This window comes from Pseudophryne corroboree, chromosome 3 (genome assembly GCF_028390025.1).
Source record: "Pseudophryne corroboree isolate aPseCor3 chromosome 3, aPseCor3.hap2, whole genome shotgun sequence".
In the NCBI taxonomy this organism is placed as follows: Eukaryota; Metazoa; Chordata; class Amphibia; order Anura; family Myobatrachidae; genus Pseudophryne; species Pseudophryne corroboree.
The window spans coordinates 544176394-544192008 of record NC_086446.1 but is presented as its reverse complement, the minus strand read 5'-3'; the positions used below and the strand labels follow the sequence as shown (position 1 = coordinate 544192008).

Here is a 15615-nt window from a genome sequence, read left to right as displayed (position 1 = left end):
CCCCATCATTTATTTATTGAATTGTTGAGGATAAGTGAGTTTACTTTGGTGAGTGCTGGGTTCTCTGTTTGTATATATATATATATATATACATACACACACACACACACACACAGGTTGAGTATCCCATATCCAAAATGCTCGGGACCGGAAGTATTTTGGATTATTCCGTATTTTGGAATAATTGTATACCATAATGAGATATCATGGGAATGGGACCCAAGTCTAAGCACGGAATGCATTTATGTTTCATATACACCTTATACAGACAGCCTGAAGGTAATTTTAGTCAATATCTTTAATAACTTAGTGCATTAAACAAAGTTTGTGTACATACACACAATCCATTTATGTTTCATATACACCTTATACACAAAGCCTGAAGGTAATTTAATACAATATTTTCAATAATTTTGTGTATTAAACAAAGTTTGTGTACATTGAGCCATCAGAAAACAAAGGTTTCACTATCTCACTCTGAAAACAAAGGTTTCACTATCTTACTCAAAAATTTCTGTATTTCGGAATACTTGGATATGGGATACTCAATATCTATCTATCTATCTATCTATATCTAGATAAACAATGTGCGGTCAGACCGGATGTATATATCAGAATACTCGTACAATATATTCTGGCACAGGTACACTTGTTCTTAACTAACGCTGTCTTATTATCGACATGTAGAACACTTGAGTGTTTGTAAAACCACGGCACTGATGTACAGGCGGGATTACAAAGGAGACCTTGCCTTGCAGTCCCGGAGACCAGTCACATCTATTTTAGAAAATGGTGCCCAGCATCTCAGTCAGGGAGTGAGGGAGAGTGTGAGGCTGCTCCAGTACGGGAACACCAGTAGTAGATGGCGCCCGGTGCTGGGGGAAGGGCTACAGGTCAAGTGCCTTTTTCCCTATGCTGGTCCTCACCACTGGGTACTATGGAGCCTTATTAAAGTGGATATTTTACTATCCGACCTGTGCTCCCATGCCCTGGTGGATACAGTGGGGTCCCTGCTCTGTCAGTGTCCACGCCAGCGTCGCAGTTCGTCTCCTTAAACCGCCACCTGAACGCGATTTAATGGCGGGTCTCGCCTGGGGTACCATCTTACCTCCTCTCTTAGTAGCAGCCACGCGATCTAGGAGAGCGTCTGCGGTGGTGTTCCTAAGAACCGGAGCGCCTCCTCCGCAAGTACCCAGGAACAGAGCCAGCGGGAGTATGCAACGCTGCTGGGGAGGTGATGGAGCCGCAGCACAGTATGTCACACTGACATATGAAGTGCCGCAGCCCTTGAAGTCTTCTAAAAAGCTTTTTCAGGGCTGCCTAGCACAGCCCCCCTGTTAAGTGACCTGCTTCATGCAGGCACCAACTCTAAAACTGAGCTCACAGTGCCTGGAGGCGGGGTTATAGAGGAGGCCCCGCAATGCATTCTGGGACAGTCTAAAGCTTTAGCCTGTTGGTGCCCCTGGATCAAGATCCATCTCTACACCCCGATGTATTCCCTGTGGAACACAGTGTACCCCGCTGCAGAAAAATTCTTACCTGGTAGTTTCAGCCACTTGGGTACTTTGCCATGATCCTTTTGAGCTTGCTGATTAGAATCAGAAATCCCTGACTCCTCTTCATAATTCTCTGGTGCTCTGTGAACAACCTCTGAATCAGCGACTGGAAGGTGATTTATCACAGGCGCAGTATACTCAGCAGGAACACGTGGCATTGCTCTGTTATGGTACATAGATATTTCTGAGCACTTGAACATCAACAAGATACACATTTGCCCTCTGAATTTTTACTTAAAGCTGTGGTACCTGGCAACTAGTATATCAGCTTGGGAAGACGACACTGGGTCTTTGAGTAAATGTTTGCACAGGAAATGATCTGTAGGATCAAACAAAAAGATGTAAGTTAAGTTACACTGTCTTGTCATGTTAGACATTAAAATGCACCTGTCACCCTTTTGGCCTAAACTAATACTCATTGGAGGGGTGTGGTGTGTTAGATAGACAAGAGTTAGGTCTACAGTGTCTAGGTTGACCACTATTGAGAGTTTGGTCGACTAGGTGTCTAGATCGACAGGGACTCTAGGTCGACATGACAAAAGGTCGACATGAGTTTTTTCATTTATTTTGGTGTCGTTTTCTCCGTACAGTGACGGGAAACCCCAATTAGAGCACCGTGTCGCTTCGCTCGCCATGCTTTAGGCAAGGTGCCTTGCTCCGCTACCGCTGCGCTCAGCAGAGGTTACCATTCCCAATTGTAGTGGATTGTAAAGTATGAAAAAGTTCAAAAAAATGAAATTTTTTTTAAAAACTCATGTCGACCTTTTGTCATGTCGACCTAGAGTCCCTGTCGACCTCGACACCATGTCGACCTACTTACTGTCGACCAATAGTGGTCGACCTAGAGACCGGATCCCCATTAGAGTGCAGCGTACATATTAAGAAAGAACCAGTAACATCACTGACACATTAATAGTGGCTCAACATACACAATGGCTACCCCGATCGATACACTGCCAGGCCACTGGAGAGATAAGCCGCATAGGGGGGGAGTTAGGTTTACGATGCGGCCCGGGGAGGTTTAGGCTGCGAGGAGGGGTTAGGGTTAGGCACCGCAGGGGAGGGTTAGGTTTAAGCTGCAACAGGGAGGGTTAGGGGGGCCATTGGGGGAAGGTAAGTATACTTACCTTCCCCTGTCAGGATTTTAAAAGTTGGAATGCCACGGTCTGTATTCTGACCGCCAGCATCCCTGGCTACCCTCATTGTCTTTAGGGCAATGTATATATAGAGAGCGAGAGAGACACACAGACAGACAGATAGAACTTTGATATTCGAGAACTCAGTTGGCAAATATATTAACCATTCATTTTGGTAGTAAACAGTGCAACATTTAGTAACAAAAGGACACCATAGTAAAGCAACACACACACACACACATCAACCGTAACATTAAAACCACCCGCCTAACAAGAGTATGTCCCCCTAGTCGCACCATAACAGCTCTGAAGTTGCAAGGTACAGATGGGTCTTGACTGTTTCTGCGCCTAGACGGAGGTTAAGTCACGCCTAGGCGATAGCTTAGGTTGCAGAGTTTAATCACGGACAGGCGCGTTTAGATACTCAGCATGCAATACACATTTCCACTACTGGGTGGCTAATGCTCCACTAATCCAGTACTTTAGTTTGAATAGCGGCGGATTGATCTACAGTACAAGCTCTGGCAAATGGTCAGTCACGATTGTAATGTTAATATACAGTCCTGTACTGCATAGTGTACACACAGATGGTGACCACTGTTCAGACAGGCAGAGTAAAAAAAAAAATAGTTTATTCAGACGCAAACGAATGGGTTAAAACACTTGTGTATGCAGACGCAACTAATGTGTGAACACTTGTATATGCAGACGCAGCTAATGTGTGAAAGGAATAATGTAAATCATTGACTTTACAGTATGTACAGTGCACTAAATGAGCCTCCGAGTCCCCTAACAGCATAAACGAACACCAATGGGAAGGAATCGCTGTTGCATTACTTTTACACATGAACTTGTGTATCTTCCATGCAGCGACGTACAGTAGGCTAGCGGTGAAGGCTCCCACGCTGGGGGTCCCGGGTTTGATTCCCAAAGTGCCAATCTATTTTTTTTTTCCCCTGACATTCACTTTATTAATTTTTTCTTCTTCTGTGTAATCCATTGTAAAACATTCAATGGAAGGGTGCACACAGGTTTCACATAAATCTGGGTAAATCTACAGGAGCGACTCATTCCGCTATGTAACATCGGTAATGAGCAGCTGTAGACATACCAGTAAATATAAATTAGTGTATTCTGACGCAACTAACTGTTCGAGCAACACAGTACTGTAGATTGTCTGCGTTAGAGAATCCCTGTTGTACTTTATACAACTCTGTAATTTACTAAGAATTTGTATTCTCAATCACTGCCGACAATAGCCAAACACTGCCGGGAAAGCATAGAATTCGTTAAAAAAAAGGAGCTTTCAAATAGACCTACTTTTTGCTGGCGTGCTCAGATAGTCATGCACGGATCAGTGAGATTAAACTTGCCACTGTACGTTACAAGCTGTTCGTGCTAATTAGTACACTAGTAGAACATACTGTACAGAGATAATAAGGACGGTGATTTGGCATCCAGGAACTTAGGGAGGAGCTTTTATCTCTCTCCGTTACACTTAGAAAGATTACAATGGAGATAAAAGCTCCTCCCTAAGTTCCTGGATGCCAAATCACCGTTCTTAGTATCTCTGTACAGTATATTCTACTAGTGTACTAATTAGCACGAACAGCTTGTAACGTAGAGTGGCAAGTTTAATCTTTCTATGTATAATGGAGAAAAATAAAAGCTCCTCCCTAAGTTCCTGGATGCCAAATCACCATCCTTAGTATCTCTGTACAGTATTTTCTATTAGAGTACTAATTAGCACGAACAGCTAATTAGTACCCTAATAGAACATACTGTACAGAGATAAGTTTCGGTGATTTGACATCCAGGAACTTAGGGAGGAGCTTTTATCTCTCTCCATTATACATAGAAAGATTAAACTTGCCACTCTATGTTACAAGCTGCTCGTGCTAATTAGTACACTAGTCATCATCGAGTCTGTCCAGGATTACATGATGAGACAGAAGGATTTGAACAAGCCTACATCCAAAGAAGATCTGAGGTTAGTTCTCCAAGATATATGGAACAACCTCCCTGCCGAGTTCCTTTAAAAACTGTGTGCAACTGTACCTACAAGAATTGATGCTGTGTTGAAGGTTAAGGGTGGTCAAACAAAACATTATTTGATTTAGATTTCTCTTATGTTTATTCACTTTGCGTTTTGTTAACTGATAAAAAATAAATTAACACTTCGAACTGTGAAAGCTTTTTTTTCCACACCTGCTTAAACCTTTTGTACAGTACTTTATATATACATAAGACTCCTCTGTTCATAAAACAAAATGTGTTACAATTACATGCCACTTGATTGGACCTTCGTACCATATTAAAGGGACTAAATTTCCTACTATTGTTTAAATTTTTTATATTATTTGTATACGGTTATTAATGATCACAAACTACTTTTTATTTAATATAGGATGTTTTTTTGCCAAACCTAATTTCCAAGCACTATTTTTTGACTTTGACATCATAAGTAAGGTGGGAGCAGCTACTCTTATCCCTCTTCTGGTGTCCTCGCCACTGCATGATGTTATGCATACACTGCCGGCTTCTAATTGGTCATCACACATTGTGATTAATTAGAATTCATGGAAACAAATCTCACGTCATGACATATGACATCAGACATTAACGCCGCTAGTACAGCATTACTGCCATTAAAATCAGTAAACGGAGGTAGAGGCAAAATAGAACAGTAATGAGAAATTACGGGAGGACCAATATAAATATGAATGGGCATTTCTATTACAGGTGGTTTTGCTGGCATGCAATGGCCCCAATTTAGCAAGCCTTGGAGAGTGATAAATCTCAGAGTGATAAAATACCAGACAATCAGCTCCTAACTGCCATGTTACAGGCTGGGTTTGAAAAATGACCATTAGACGTTGATTGGTTGGTACTTTATCACCGTGCTATTTATCATTCTCGGCCAATGTTTGCGGACACATAAGTGAGCATTGCAACTAGAAGCTTATTGTTGCCCATTAGTGTTAGAGGTAGTTGTAGGTCCCAGTATTATACTAGCATTGACCTTTTACTGGCCAGTACTACCACCTCTGGTATATTACTGGGTATTATTGTAACTGCTAATGTTTTATTGGGCATTACTACTTCTGGTGACAGTTCTTTATCATTGCACTGCTATTAATCCTGACATATTGTTGTGCATTACTGATACACAGTAGGTTTCAAGCTAGACTTGATTAGCGGGACAACGCGCACTGCTTGTTTTTAGAACCGGGAAAACGCACCCTGTTATGACTGAGCACCCCAATGACCTCCAGACAAAAGCCGTCACTGGAGGGTTTTTTTTGTTCTGCCTTCTTTACTCTTTGGAGAGACGGGGCTGGATTTGCCTGTTCCGCTGTTTATCACCACACAGCACATGTGCTTATGCCTATTGTCCGGGGACTGTTACTGCACTTTTGGCACTTAGTGTTGAAATCAGACTTTAACAACATGTGGGCAGCACAGCACATGGATCCGGCACCGGGCACAAGGTCAGCAGCTCCTGCCCCTGCCAAATTGGTGCTGGTGTTACACAGTGATAGCTGTGCGCTGTTCAGTAGTGATCAGAATAAAAGATGAAACCTTGGGGTAAATTTACTGAGATGGGAGTTCTATTTAAGATAGGATGCTACCCATAGCAACCAATCAGATTCCTGGTATTATGTTCTAGAAGGTGCTAGATAAATGAGAAGTAAAATCTGACTGGTTGCTATGGGCAACATCCCATCTTAAACAGAACTCCCATCTTAGTAAATTTACCCCCTTGTTACACGGGAGTCAGGAGATAGCGGACTCCTGTTTGGCTCAGTACGTATGTGTGGCCATGTCAAACACCCATACCAGCAGGGGAAGTCTCTCTGGCTGTTGTAGGCTGAAATTCTGATCACAACTCTCATTTTCTGTATTTTAATTTTGAATTATTACTTTTTATTGGGGCTGAATGTGTGATAGATTGAGTCTATGAACAAATACTGCAGATTGCTCATCACCGTATAGATAGTTTTGGTGAGTGGCAATAATGTATGATTTAGGGACATTATATTACATATAATGTTACAAAATGACTATATACAGTATATTACTTCAATAATTGTATATACTGTAACAGCTTTACCGATGCGTTATGTTTAAAATGTGCCCTTAGGATTCAGCACCCTGTCATAAAAAAAAACCTCCTAGAGTGAACACTTATTATTACTTCTTACAGATTATTATGCATTACATTTACTACGGACATATTACAGGGAACTATTTCTACCACTGCTATTCCTTTTAGTATTACTACTACAAATGCAGGCATATTACTGGGCACACCTAACATTGGCCAATATAGTGGACCTTTCTACCTCTATGACTGTTTGTTATTACCAGGTTTTGTTTTATCACTGTTTCCAATTGTAAAGCGCAATGGAATTTGCTGCGCTATATAAGAAACTGTTAATAATCATAATAATAACATTATATTCTGGTGACATTACTGGGTACTGCTGCTGGCTTAATTCAGGGCATTACTTTTACTGCAGCCAATCAATCATCTGGAAAACACATTTTTGGTGAACAGTGCTAGCCTAGTGTGTTAAAGGTAATGGGGTCTCCAGGTAACATTACAGACCATGGGAACGCTCAGACTATACATATAAGGGGTGGTATTCATGTGATCGATGGTCAGCAGACCGATGGTCACATGACCTCCCCCAAAATCCCTCCCCCTCACTATCCCGACGGTCGGCATGCCGACCAACAGGGACCATTTCCACTCGTGGGTGTCCACGACACCCATAGAGTGGGAATAGAACCCGTGGCGACCGCAGCTTGCTGAACTTGCCCCTCACCGCCGGGATCCCGGCGTCGGTATGCTGACCGGCAGACAGGAGACCATTGGTCAGCCATACTACACCCACTATAAGGACATCAATTTTACAGCTACTGTATCCCTGGTCTGAAATGGCCTAAAGTTAAAGCAATAAGAACAAAATGTATTATTATCTCATATGTATTCTTGTTATTCACACTTGTTGTAGAAACACATGGTCCTTTGGAGAAGTAGCATGTGAGCCCCAACAGATTCTTAAGAATAGTAGTAAAATTTGGGCCATGTAAGGTTTCATAGCTAATATTTATTTTTTTATATGGGGAGCAAAAGCAGAGCAGTAATTCCTGCTTATATAAATGTATTTTTTACCAGTTATTTATACAGCGCACACATATTCCGCAGCGCTGTACAGAGAATATTTGCCCATTCACATCAGTCCCTGCCCCAGTGGAGCTTACTATCTATATTCCCTATCACATATACACACAGACTCATTCACTAGGGTTAATTTTTGTTGGGAGCCGAGTAACCTACCAGTATATTTTTGGATTGTGGGAGGAAACCGGAGTACCCGGAGGAAACCAACGCAAGTATGGGGAGAATATACAAACTCTACACTGTTAGGGCCATGGTGGGAATCGAACCCATGACCTCAGTGCTGTGAGGCAGTAATGCTAACCATTACACCAACCGGACTGCCCATATTAATAAATAACGAGAAATTAGTAAAATAGGACAGTATTAAACAGTCAAATGGCTTGTACTGTTAAACCAAGGTTTCACCAGACACGCCTCGCTGCCCGCGCTAAGTGATCACATATGGGTTTGTGTCTCATGGGACCTGGACAATAGGGGATTCCCTCTTACCATCAGTAACTGCCTCTTGCCGACTCCACCCACTGCTCACTGGGTAGGTATTTTGCTGCCACCACCAGGCTCCTAACAGCCATCGGCACCTGGAACCGCATTTCTGCTCAGACTCCTACCATCAGGACCGGAAACTGCTAGCTGCAGCATATGCCTGGATACACTGCTGCCACACTTCCTGACTGGTGTTGGTTGAACCCCACAGGTCACTGACCATTGACCAGGCCCTGGGATTCAGTATGATATCCCGATGGACGGGATGCCGCCGGTCAGAATACAGACAGCGCCATCCCGAAAGCCCCACAGAAAGTACCCTAACCCTCCCCTGCCTCCAACCCTAACCCTCCTCAGTGGTGCCAAACCCCAACCCTCCCTTCCTCGCTGCCTAACTTTATCCATACCCACTTAGTGCCTAACCCCCTTCCACTCCCCGGTACCTTACCATACCCTTCCCGTCCCTGCACCGTAACTTCTAATGCCTAAACCTACTCTCCCGTCCACCAGGGCAGGACACAAGCACGTCCCACTGGAAGAACGATTGTAATTCCGGGCTACGCCATGATCCCAAGCTCAGTCGAGATTTTGATGCCAGCCTTATGCTGTCATTCGGGACTCCGTAATCGCTATTTCGGCCATCAGGATCGCGTTCGGCGGCATTTTAACTACATCTCGACTGTGTGTGTCACATTCCTGTTAGTCGCAAGATGAAAGGCATTTTCATGAAAGCAAGATGTTTATTGCTTAAGTAGTCTTAAAAAAAAATACTCCTCCTCTTCTGCAAGGCGGATACAGCATACAGATGTTAACAGCAGTACAACCTTCTTGATATCACAGAAGGTATATACGTTGTGCCTGGTGCCCTGTAACCACCTTTAGTCCTAGCTCAGTGCAAATACATTAATACTGATTACTATTTTACATTTTTGTGTTTTATACAAACTGTGGACGCCACTAGCCCTGCAAGTTGGGACTGCTGGGGCTCTCCCCAGGAGCAGCACAGTGCACCAGGGGTTACATCTCCACATTACCGCACTGGCATCCGGCTCTCCCGTTCCCCCAGCGAGTGGCTCTGCGGTCACTCATAGCGCTGGGGCCTGTAAAAATCATCCTGGCTGTAGCGGATATATAACAGTATGCGTCTAACCCCGTGGTATGAATCTTAATTTCTTTTGTGTGATCCTCCCATTACGTTGCCCGGCGGGAGAGTGCCAGACACCCTTCTTTATTTCTTTTCATACTAATTGTGTAAATCATTTGCACTTGTATATGAGCATTATATACTTGTCTGTATTTTCTACAAAAATATATTGTATATGACCTTTTCTGTATTTATGATGTGATCTGATGCCTCATTTATATAACAGGTGTCTAAGAAAGCATGCTAGGATATGTTTATTGAATACTACTTATTAATGTGTGTGATGATCCTTATGCCTGACTAACAGGGTATTCAATTACAGCTGATCCGTTTTCGGCAGGTGAAAACAGACAGATATCGTGATTAAAGACTGATGGTCATTATCACGGTATCCTATTACAAGACCGTTTTTATTGGCCGAAAACGGACCCGCGATCGTGCAAAAACACATGGGATCGGGGATAAGTCCCTGATTCCATGTGTTATCGTGGCTACGGCAACCGCTTATTGCGGATTATGCTTCAGGTGAATGCAATAAGTGCCGGGCATTGGGAAGAGCAGCACGCTAATAGGGTAGCTCCCAGCAATACAATTACCCACGGTCATTGGGCCTAATTTAGCCGATGGCTGTCTCAGCCCTGCAATCGCCTCTGCCTGATTGACAGGCACAGGCGTTCACTGGGCGGGCTGGCGCCGTTTCGCCGCCGTTTTAGGGGTGCGGTCCGGGCAACGTAGGTGAGCCCGGACCGTGCGGAGGGCAGCACATCTATGATCAGGTCTGAATTAGGCCCATTGATCGGTAATTGGAAACCCCCTATGTCTTGCAAATTTGTCAATGGTGTTCTGGCTTCAATAAAAAACCCGTTTAAAAACAAAAATTCAGAACATGGTAACATAACACCTTCATCTACTCGCCTCTTCAATTATTAAAATGTTTGTGTTGCAGGTTAAGTAGACATTAGGGAAAGTTAATCACACGTTTGGGGGTTATGTACAGCGATCAGGAACATAAGAATTTATATGAAACTGCTCATTCGTTAACCAGTTAAAGACCTTGCTTAAACTAAATGAATTAGGGGTAATATAGTCAGAGTGAATTTGGGGATTCAGGTTGGGGAACTGCACATGGCATATGTAAAAATGGGTACTGCATAATTGACATGCTGCAGTGCTTGGTGGGGGGAAAAGCAGGACTGTTCTACAAAACGGGAGCGTGTTGAGCCCAGGGTCTGCATCGTCGGACACAGACTTACTGGACCCTACAGAGGGGTTCCGACAGTCAGTCAGTAATTTACAGATGTAGCCATGCTCATCTTTGTTGGTTTGTTGCGTGGCATGCCAGGCTGCGACTATTCGCAGCCATCGATAGCTCCAGTAATTCCTAAAGGAATTCATAAAGCGATCGCCTGGCACACCATGCAGCATCGTAGTAAGATGAGCATGGCTACATCTGTACGGCTGAGGGCAGTGATCATGTCTGGACTCAGCACTCGGATCACAGATGCTGGCGGGAGGTGTGTATTTCCTGCAGACAGGCTTTGACTGGCCCACAGGGGTACAGGGGAAACCACCGGTCCACCTCATGCTCTAAAGGGTTAGGTTCCAGATTGTGCCTTGAATTATACATTTGTCAAAGTCGAAAATATTGCAGTACACACATCACGTACAAACTACACACAGATGGCCTCCGTGCGTGTACTTGTTCTGCCGTGCGTGCGCATATTCGCAATTTGCGTATGGTCGGTCCTGCGCATTAGCACGTGGTATGAGTATTTACGGTAGAGTTTGTGAACGCATGGAAAAGCCATCAAAACACATTACATATTTAATCCAAATCGTGCATAATGTACACATAGTCTCCCTGTACCACACCAGCAAGTTACAACAGTTTAAATGGTATCAGAACAAAGGGATTCACCTTTACAGGATAGGAGGCAACAGAACAAGGTTATAAGATGGTGTTTAGTATCCAGCTGTAGGGTATTTTAAGGGCAATATTCCGGTGTTGGTTTGCAGAAGATCGCACGTTCCTGCGAATAGTTATGTGCAGGAGCAGAATATAAATATAAAACTGTATTTACTGTAAATTTGGTATGCGGCGGGAACCCAGAGACCACCACCCACAAGTGCATCTGGAACAGACATCGCCCACCTATTCAAACCAACCTATGACCTCTCCTATACTGTAAATGACCATCCCTGTGTCCAATGGACAAAGAGATTACAGTATTCATTGTGTTAAGTTTTGGAAGATTGTATAAAAGAGCCAGCTGCATGCCTGGTCACACACAGACTCTAAAGGTTATCTACCCAGATGACTGAGGACCAGACTGGGAAGCGCAGGCAACAAAACCAAACACGTATGTACCATTGACTGTAGCCATTATTCTATTGTATTGTATTGCTTTGTTATTGTAACCCCCTTTCAGTAATAATATGTTGTGGTGTCGGGAACCCAGCATTTTAAATACAAACTGGTGTCGTGTTTTCCTTTCCCTGCTAAGGTTATAAGTGTATTACTATCACAGGTGTAGCTGTTAAGGGCTCACGGAGTATCTTTGGGTGTGTACTTTGTACAGCCAGCACGGCATTTGTATGCAAAGTACGTACACGGTACGGGGCTCTGTACGCTAATGGTGTAATAAGTATGTAGGTTGAGGATTAAGTATAGCAGCCGCAGCGGCTCCATTTAAAGTGTATGAAATGTCTTTTTAAAGTGTTGCTTTTAGTCCTGTACGTAAACCGACGTTTATAATTGGGGGCATCGTCCGGTTTCCACATGCTCACAGCCTAACAGGTCATAGCATACTTAATCTATCAGAAAAGGGCGGAAAGTTACCCTACGTAACCTTTTCTTGGTCGATGAATACGCTGAAAACCCTACTTGTGTGCTGATTAGATGGCGTCTGCTCTGTATGGTCTGCAGAGGTGCTGGTAGAACCCGTAAAACACAGGAAAAAAGCTATTTAAAAATCTGTGAAATTTTTTTTGGCGCCAAAAAGCGTACACAAAGGGCACCGATACTTTGCATACCCTCTCACATTGTTGCCACAAGACTCAGATTGCTAGATTAATTTAGATCTGTGTGAAATCTGATTCATTTGTTGCTATATAGTTAAAATTGAAATAACAGTATTTTAAGGAAGTAAGTGTAAAGACACAAACGCAGGTCTGCATAAAAGTTTATACAGAACAAGTTGTGTCTAGTGGGCAATAGTAATTAGTATTGTTCACATTTATAGAGTTGTGTGATTTGTTTTATTGCGGACGCAGGGTTTGTACGTGTGTCTCGGACAAAGTACAGGACTGCGCACGCAGCGTAAAAGACACGCACGGTCGCGTGTTTACGCAAAGTGCGGGCGCTAAGCACAAATTACACAATAGTGTCGTTTAGTTAAAAGGTGGGACAGTAGCTATGCTACAATAGCACAAAACTACCCGGTTTCTAAAGCAGATTAGTATAAAACTTTTGTTTAAACTGTATTGCCTCTGGGGTTAAAGCTGCCAATCAGAACGAGTTATAATTTTCTGTACAGAAAAACAAAGTGAGCGAAAGCGGAGTGAGTGGATTTGAACCCCAGAAATCGGGTCCCGTGGTACACCAAGTAAGTGGAGGCTTGGTGGCGTGAGGCGGCTGACTCACGTTAATATAGATTGAAATACGCAAATCGTGAGGAGATTTGCAGAGGAGCGTAATAGGGAATTGTGCATTGTGTAGTATTGAAGTAAAAAGGTTTTTTGTTACGCTCCGGCTGAGGGTCGCAGTTTGTACATCGACCCGTGGTCGTACGGCAGATAGGTAACAAGTACCTATACGCTGTGCGATTGGACCGCGCATTTGTGGGTGCGATATATAGTGCAACTTGATACCCCTTTACGAGCTTTTGCGTAAAATCGCGGTATCATTAGTGCTGTGTAGAGCATACGCAAGCGTGATTTGTGTATAAAAAAAAAAGTGGGGGATGGTCTCTCTCAGGAAAATCTCCAGCGGTGGATATTTACTGGAAAAGGTAAGTCACTCCTAACACTTCCAGTAAATAGAAACCAATAGGGCCCTCACTGGGCACGCGGTGTTCACTATTGGAGCGAGTCGTGGTACTCAGCGGAGAAGGAGCGAGTGAAAGCGCTAGGTGTCTTTCACCGTCTATTTGCAGTGTGCATTTGGGATTGCGTTTATTGTCAAAAAGTCCGCGATGGGATCCAATTGCACAAGCAGTGGGCGTTTTGGTAGCTAGGGTTCAGGCTGAAGAAGTGGGACCGAGAAGGTCAGAATTGCGGCCGAGAGGGTCAGCAAGGTTTATTATGTGTGAAAAATATGGTTCACACACGGAGGCTTTTTGCAATGAATGGTTACGTATGACTGACAAAGATAGGGTACCATTCCCTAGGGTGGGCAGCTTTGAACCAGAGGTATTGCTGAACTTAAGGATAAGGATATGTCTGATAAAATCCAGAAAACAAAGGATTAGACATACATATTGTTTAAATTTATGGCAGCAAGAGGGGGATGTGCAAAGGGAATTAGCTCGCGCAGCAGGTTCCAAACCTAGCGGGAAAACAATGGCGACCGCACCACCACCACCATATATTGTGGGGGAGAAAGTGGCTACAAGCAATGGTGCATTAGTACAGGATAGGAATGTGATTGATAAATGTACTAACGCTAACCCTTGCCAGCTGTATCCCATTTTAAATTTTCCTCAGGAAGATGAGCCCAGCACAATATCGGCACTCTCTCTAGCAGCCACCATACAGGACACCCAGGTGGGCATGGCCCAGCCACCAAGAGTTGTAGCAAGGCCCCCTAGCGGAGGGATAAGTGAGGTCGTGTCCACAGGTAAGTACGGTACCATAAACTATGCAGACATAATAGATCCTCACATTATAGAATCAAACCAGAATGATGTAATTGAATTAAATCCTGTCAGGGTAATTGCAGTTCCCAACGGGAAAACTGACAATCAGGGAGTAACTCCCATCAGGAACATTGCCATGCATTGTCCTTGGTCCCGAGCAGAGTTAAGGTCAATTATGTCTGAATTTCCCGATCCCAGAAAAGATCTAGTCGGATGCCAGAGATTCATTAAAGAGTTAGGTAACGCCCATGAGCCCACAAATAAAGATTGGCGAACAGTGCTACGAGTGTGTTTACCCTCAAATATTGACACCACGAAATTCATAGCAGACAGTAAGTTAGATGCAGAAGTACCTCTCACTGATGGATACAATCAGGAGAACGTAAAGCAAATCAATCTGCAACTAGGAGTGTATTTCCCTACTGTTGTCAACTGGAATAAAATTTTCTCCATAAGACAAAAGGAAGGTGAAATGGCATCCGAATATTTCCATCGAGCACTGCAGGAAATGGATAGATACACTGGGATCGAGGACATTAAAGATAATGCACATCACAGGGAGGTAGCTGTTACTGTATTAATGGACGGGTTAAAGGAGGCATTAAGAACAAGGGTACAAACCTCTCTACCTAACTGGAGAGGTATCTCGGTGGCTGCAATGAGAGAGTCCGCTATCAAGCACGACAGGAACATCAGCAAGCACAGGGAGTCTCAGGGGGATAAGCTGATGACAGTAAGTATAAATGCTCTTACAACAAAACCACATCAGCCAAAACTCCAGACCCCTGATGGTAAGTCACGGTCAATAATATGCTTCTATTGTAAAAAGGAAGGACATTTTGCAAGGGACTGTAGGAATAAAGGTACACATAACATATACCGACCCCCTAGACCAGGATACGAACCACACTACAATTCACATAATTGGGATCAGGGACAACCTAGGAGAAATTACGAGCCACATGCAGGGGAAACAAGGAGGTACCCACCAAGGAGATTGGCAGACCTCCAAAAATTCTTAGCTACCCCCCTCACATATTGTAGCTGCCAATGCGCTGCGGGAGGGTCCCAATATACAATAGGGGTTGGGCCACACCTGTAGTCTGCAGCCAGTGAAGTTGATTGCTAGCCTTGGTAGTGAACCTGAGGTCACGGTTGATGTAGCTGGTATACCATTACCATTTCTTGTAGATACAGGGGCGGCCAGGTCAGTGTTGAATTCCACATCAGGTATAAAGACCACGGGAAA

General features: G+C 43.7%; 1 protein-coding gene across 1 annotated transcript in view; it reads right to left on the bottom strand.

The window, feature by feature from the left end:
• The window catches only part of ASPSCR1 (ASPSCR1 tether for SLC2A4, UBX domain containing), a 212980-nt gene that overhangs the window by 9100 nt on the left and 188265 nt on the right, over nt 1–15615 (bottom strand). The window contains exons 14-15 of the mRNA XM_063961227.1: nt 1806–1875; nt 1540–1718 (exon numbers count right to left, since the gene is read on the bottom strand). Coding sequence (XP_063817297.1) covers nt 1540–1718; nt 1806–1875 — 249 coding nt within the window. The remainder of the gene's footprint in view (nt 1–1539; nt 1719–1805; nt 1876–15615) is intronic.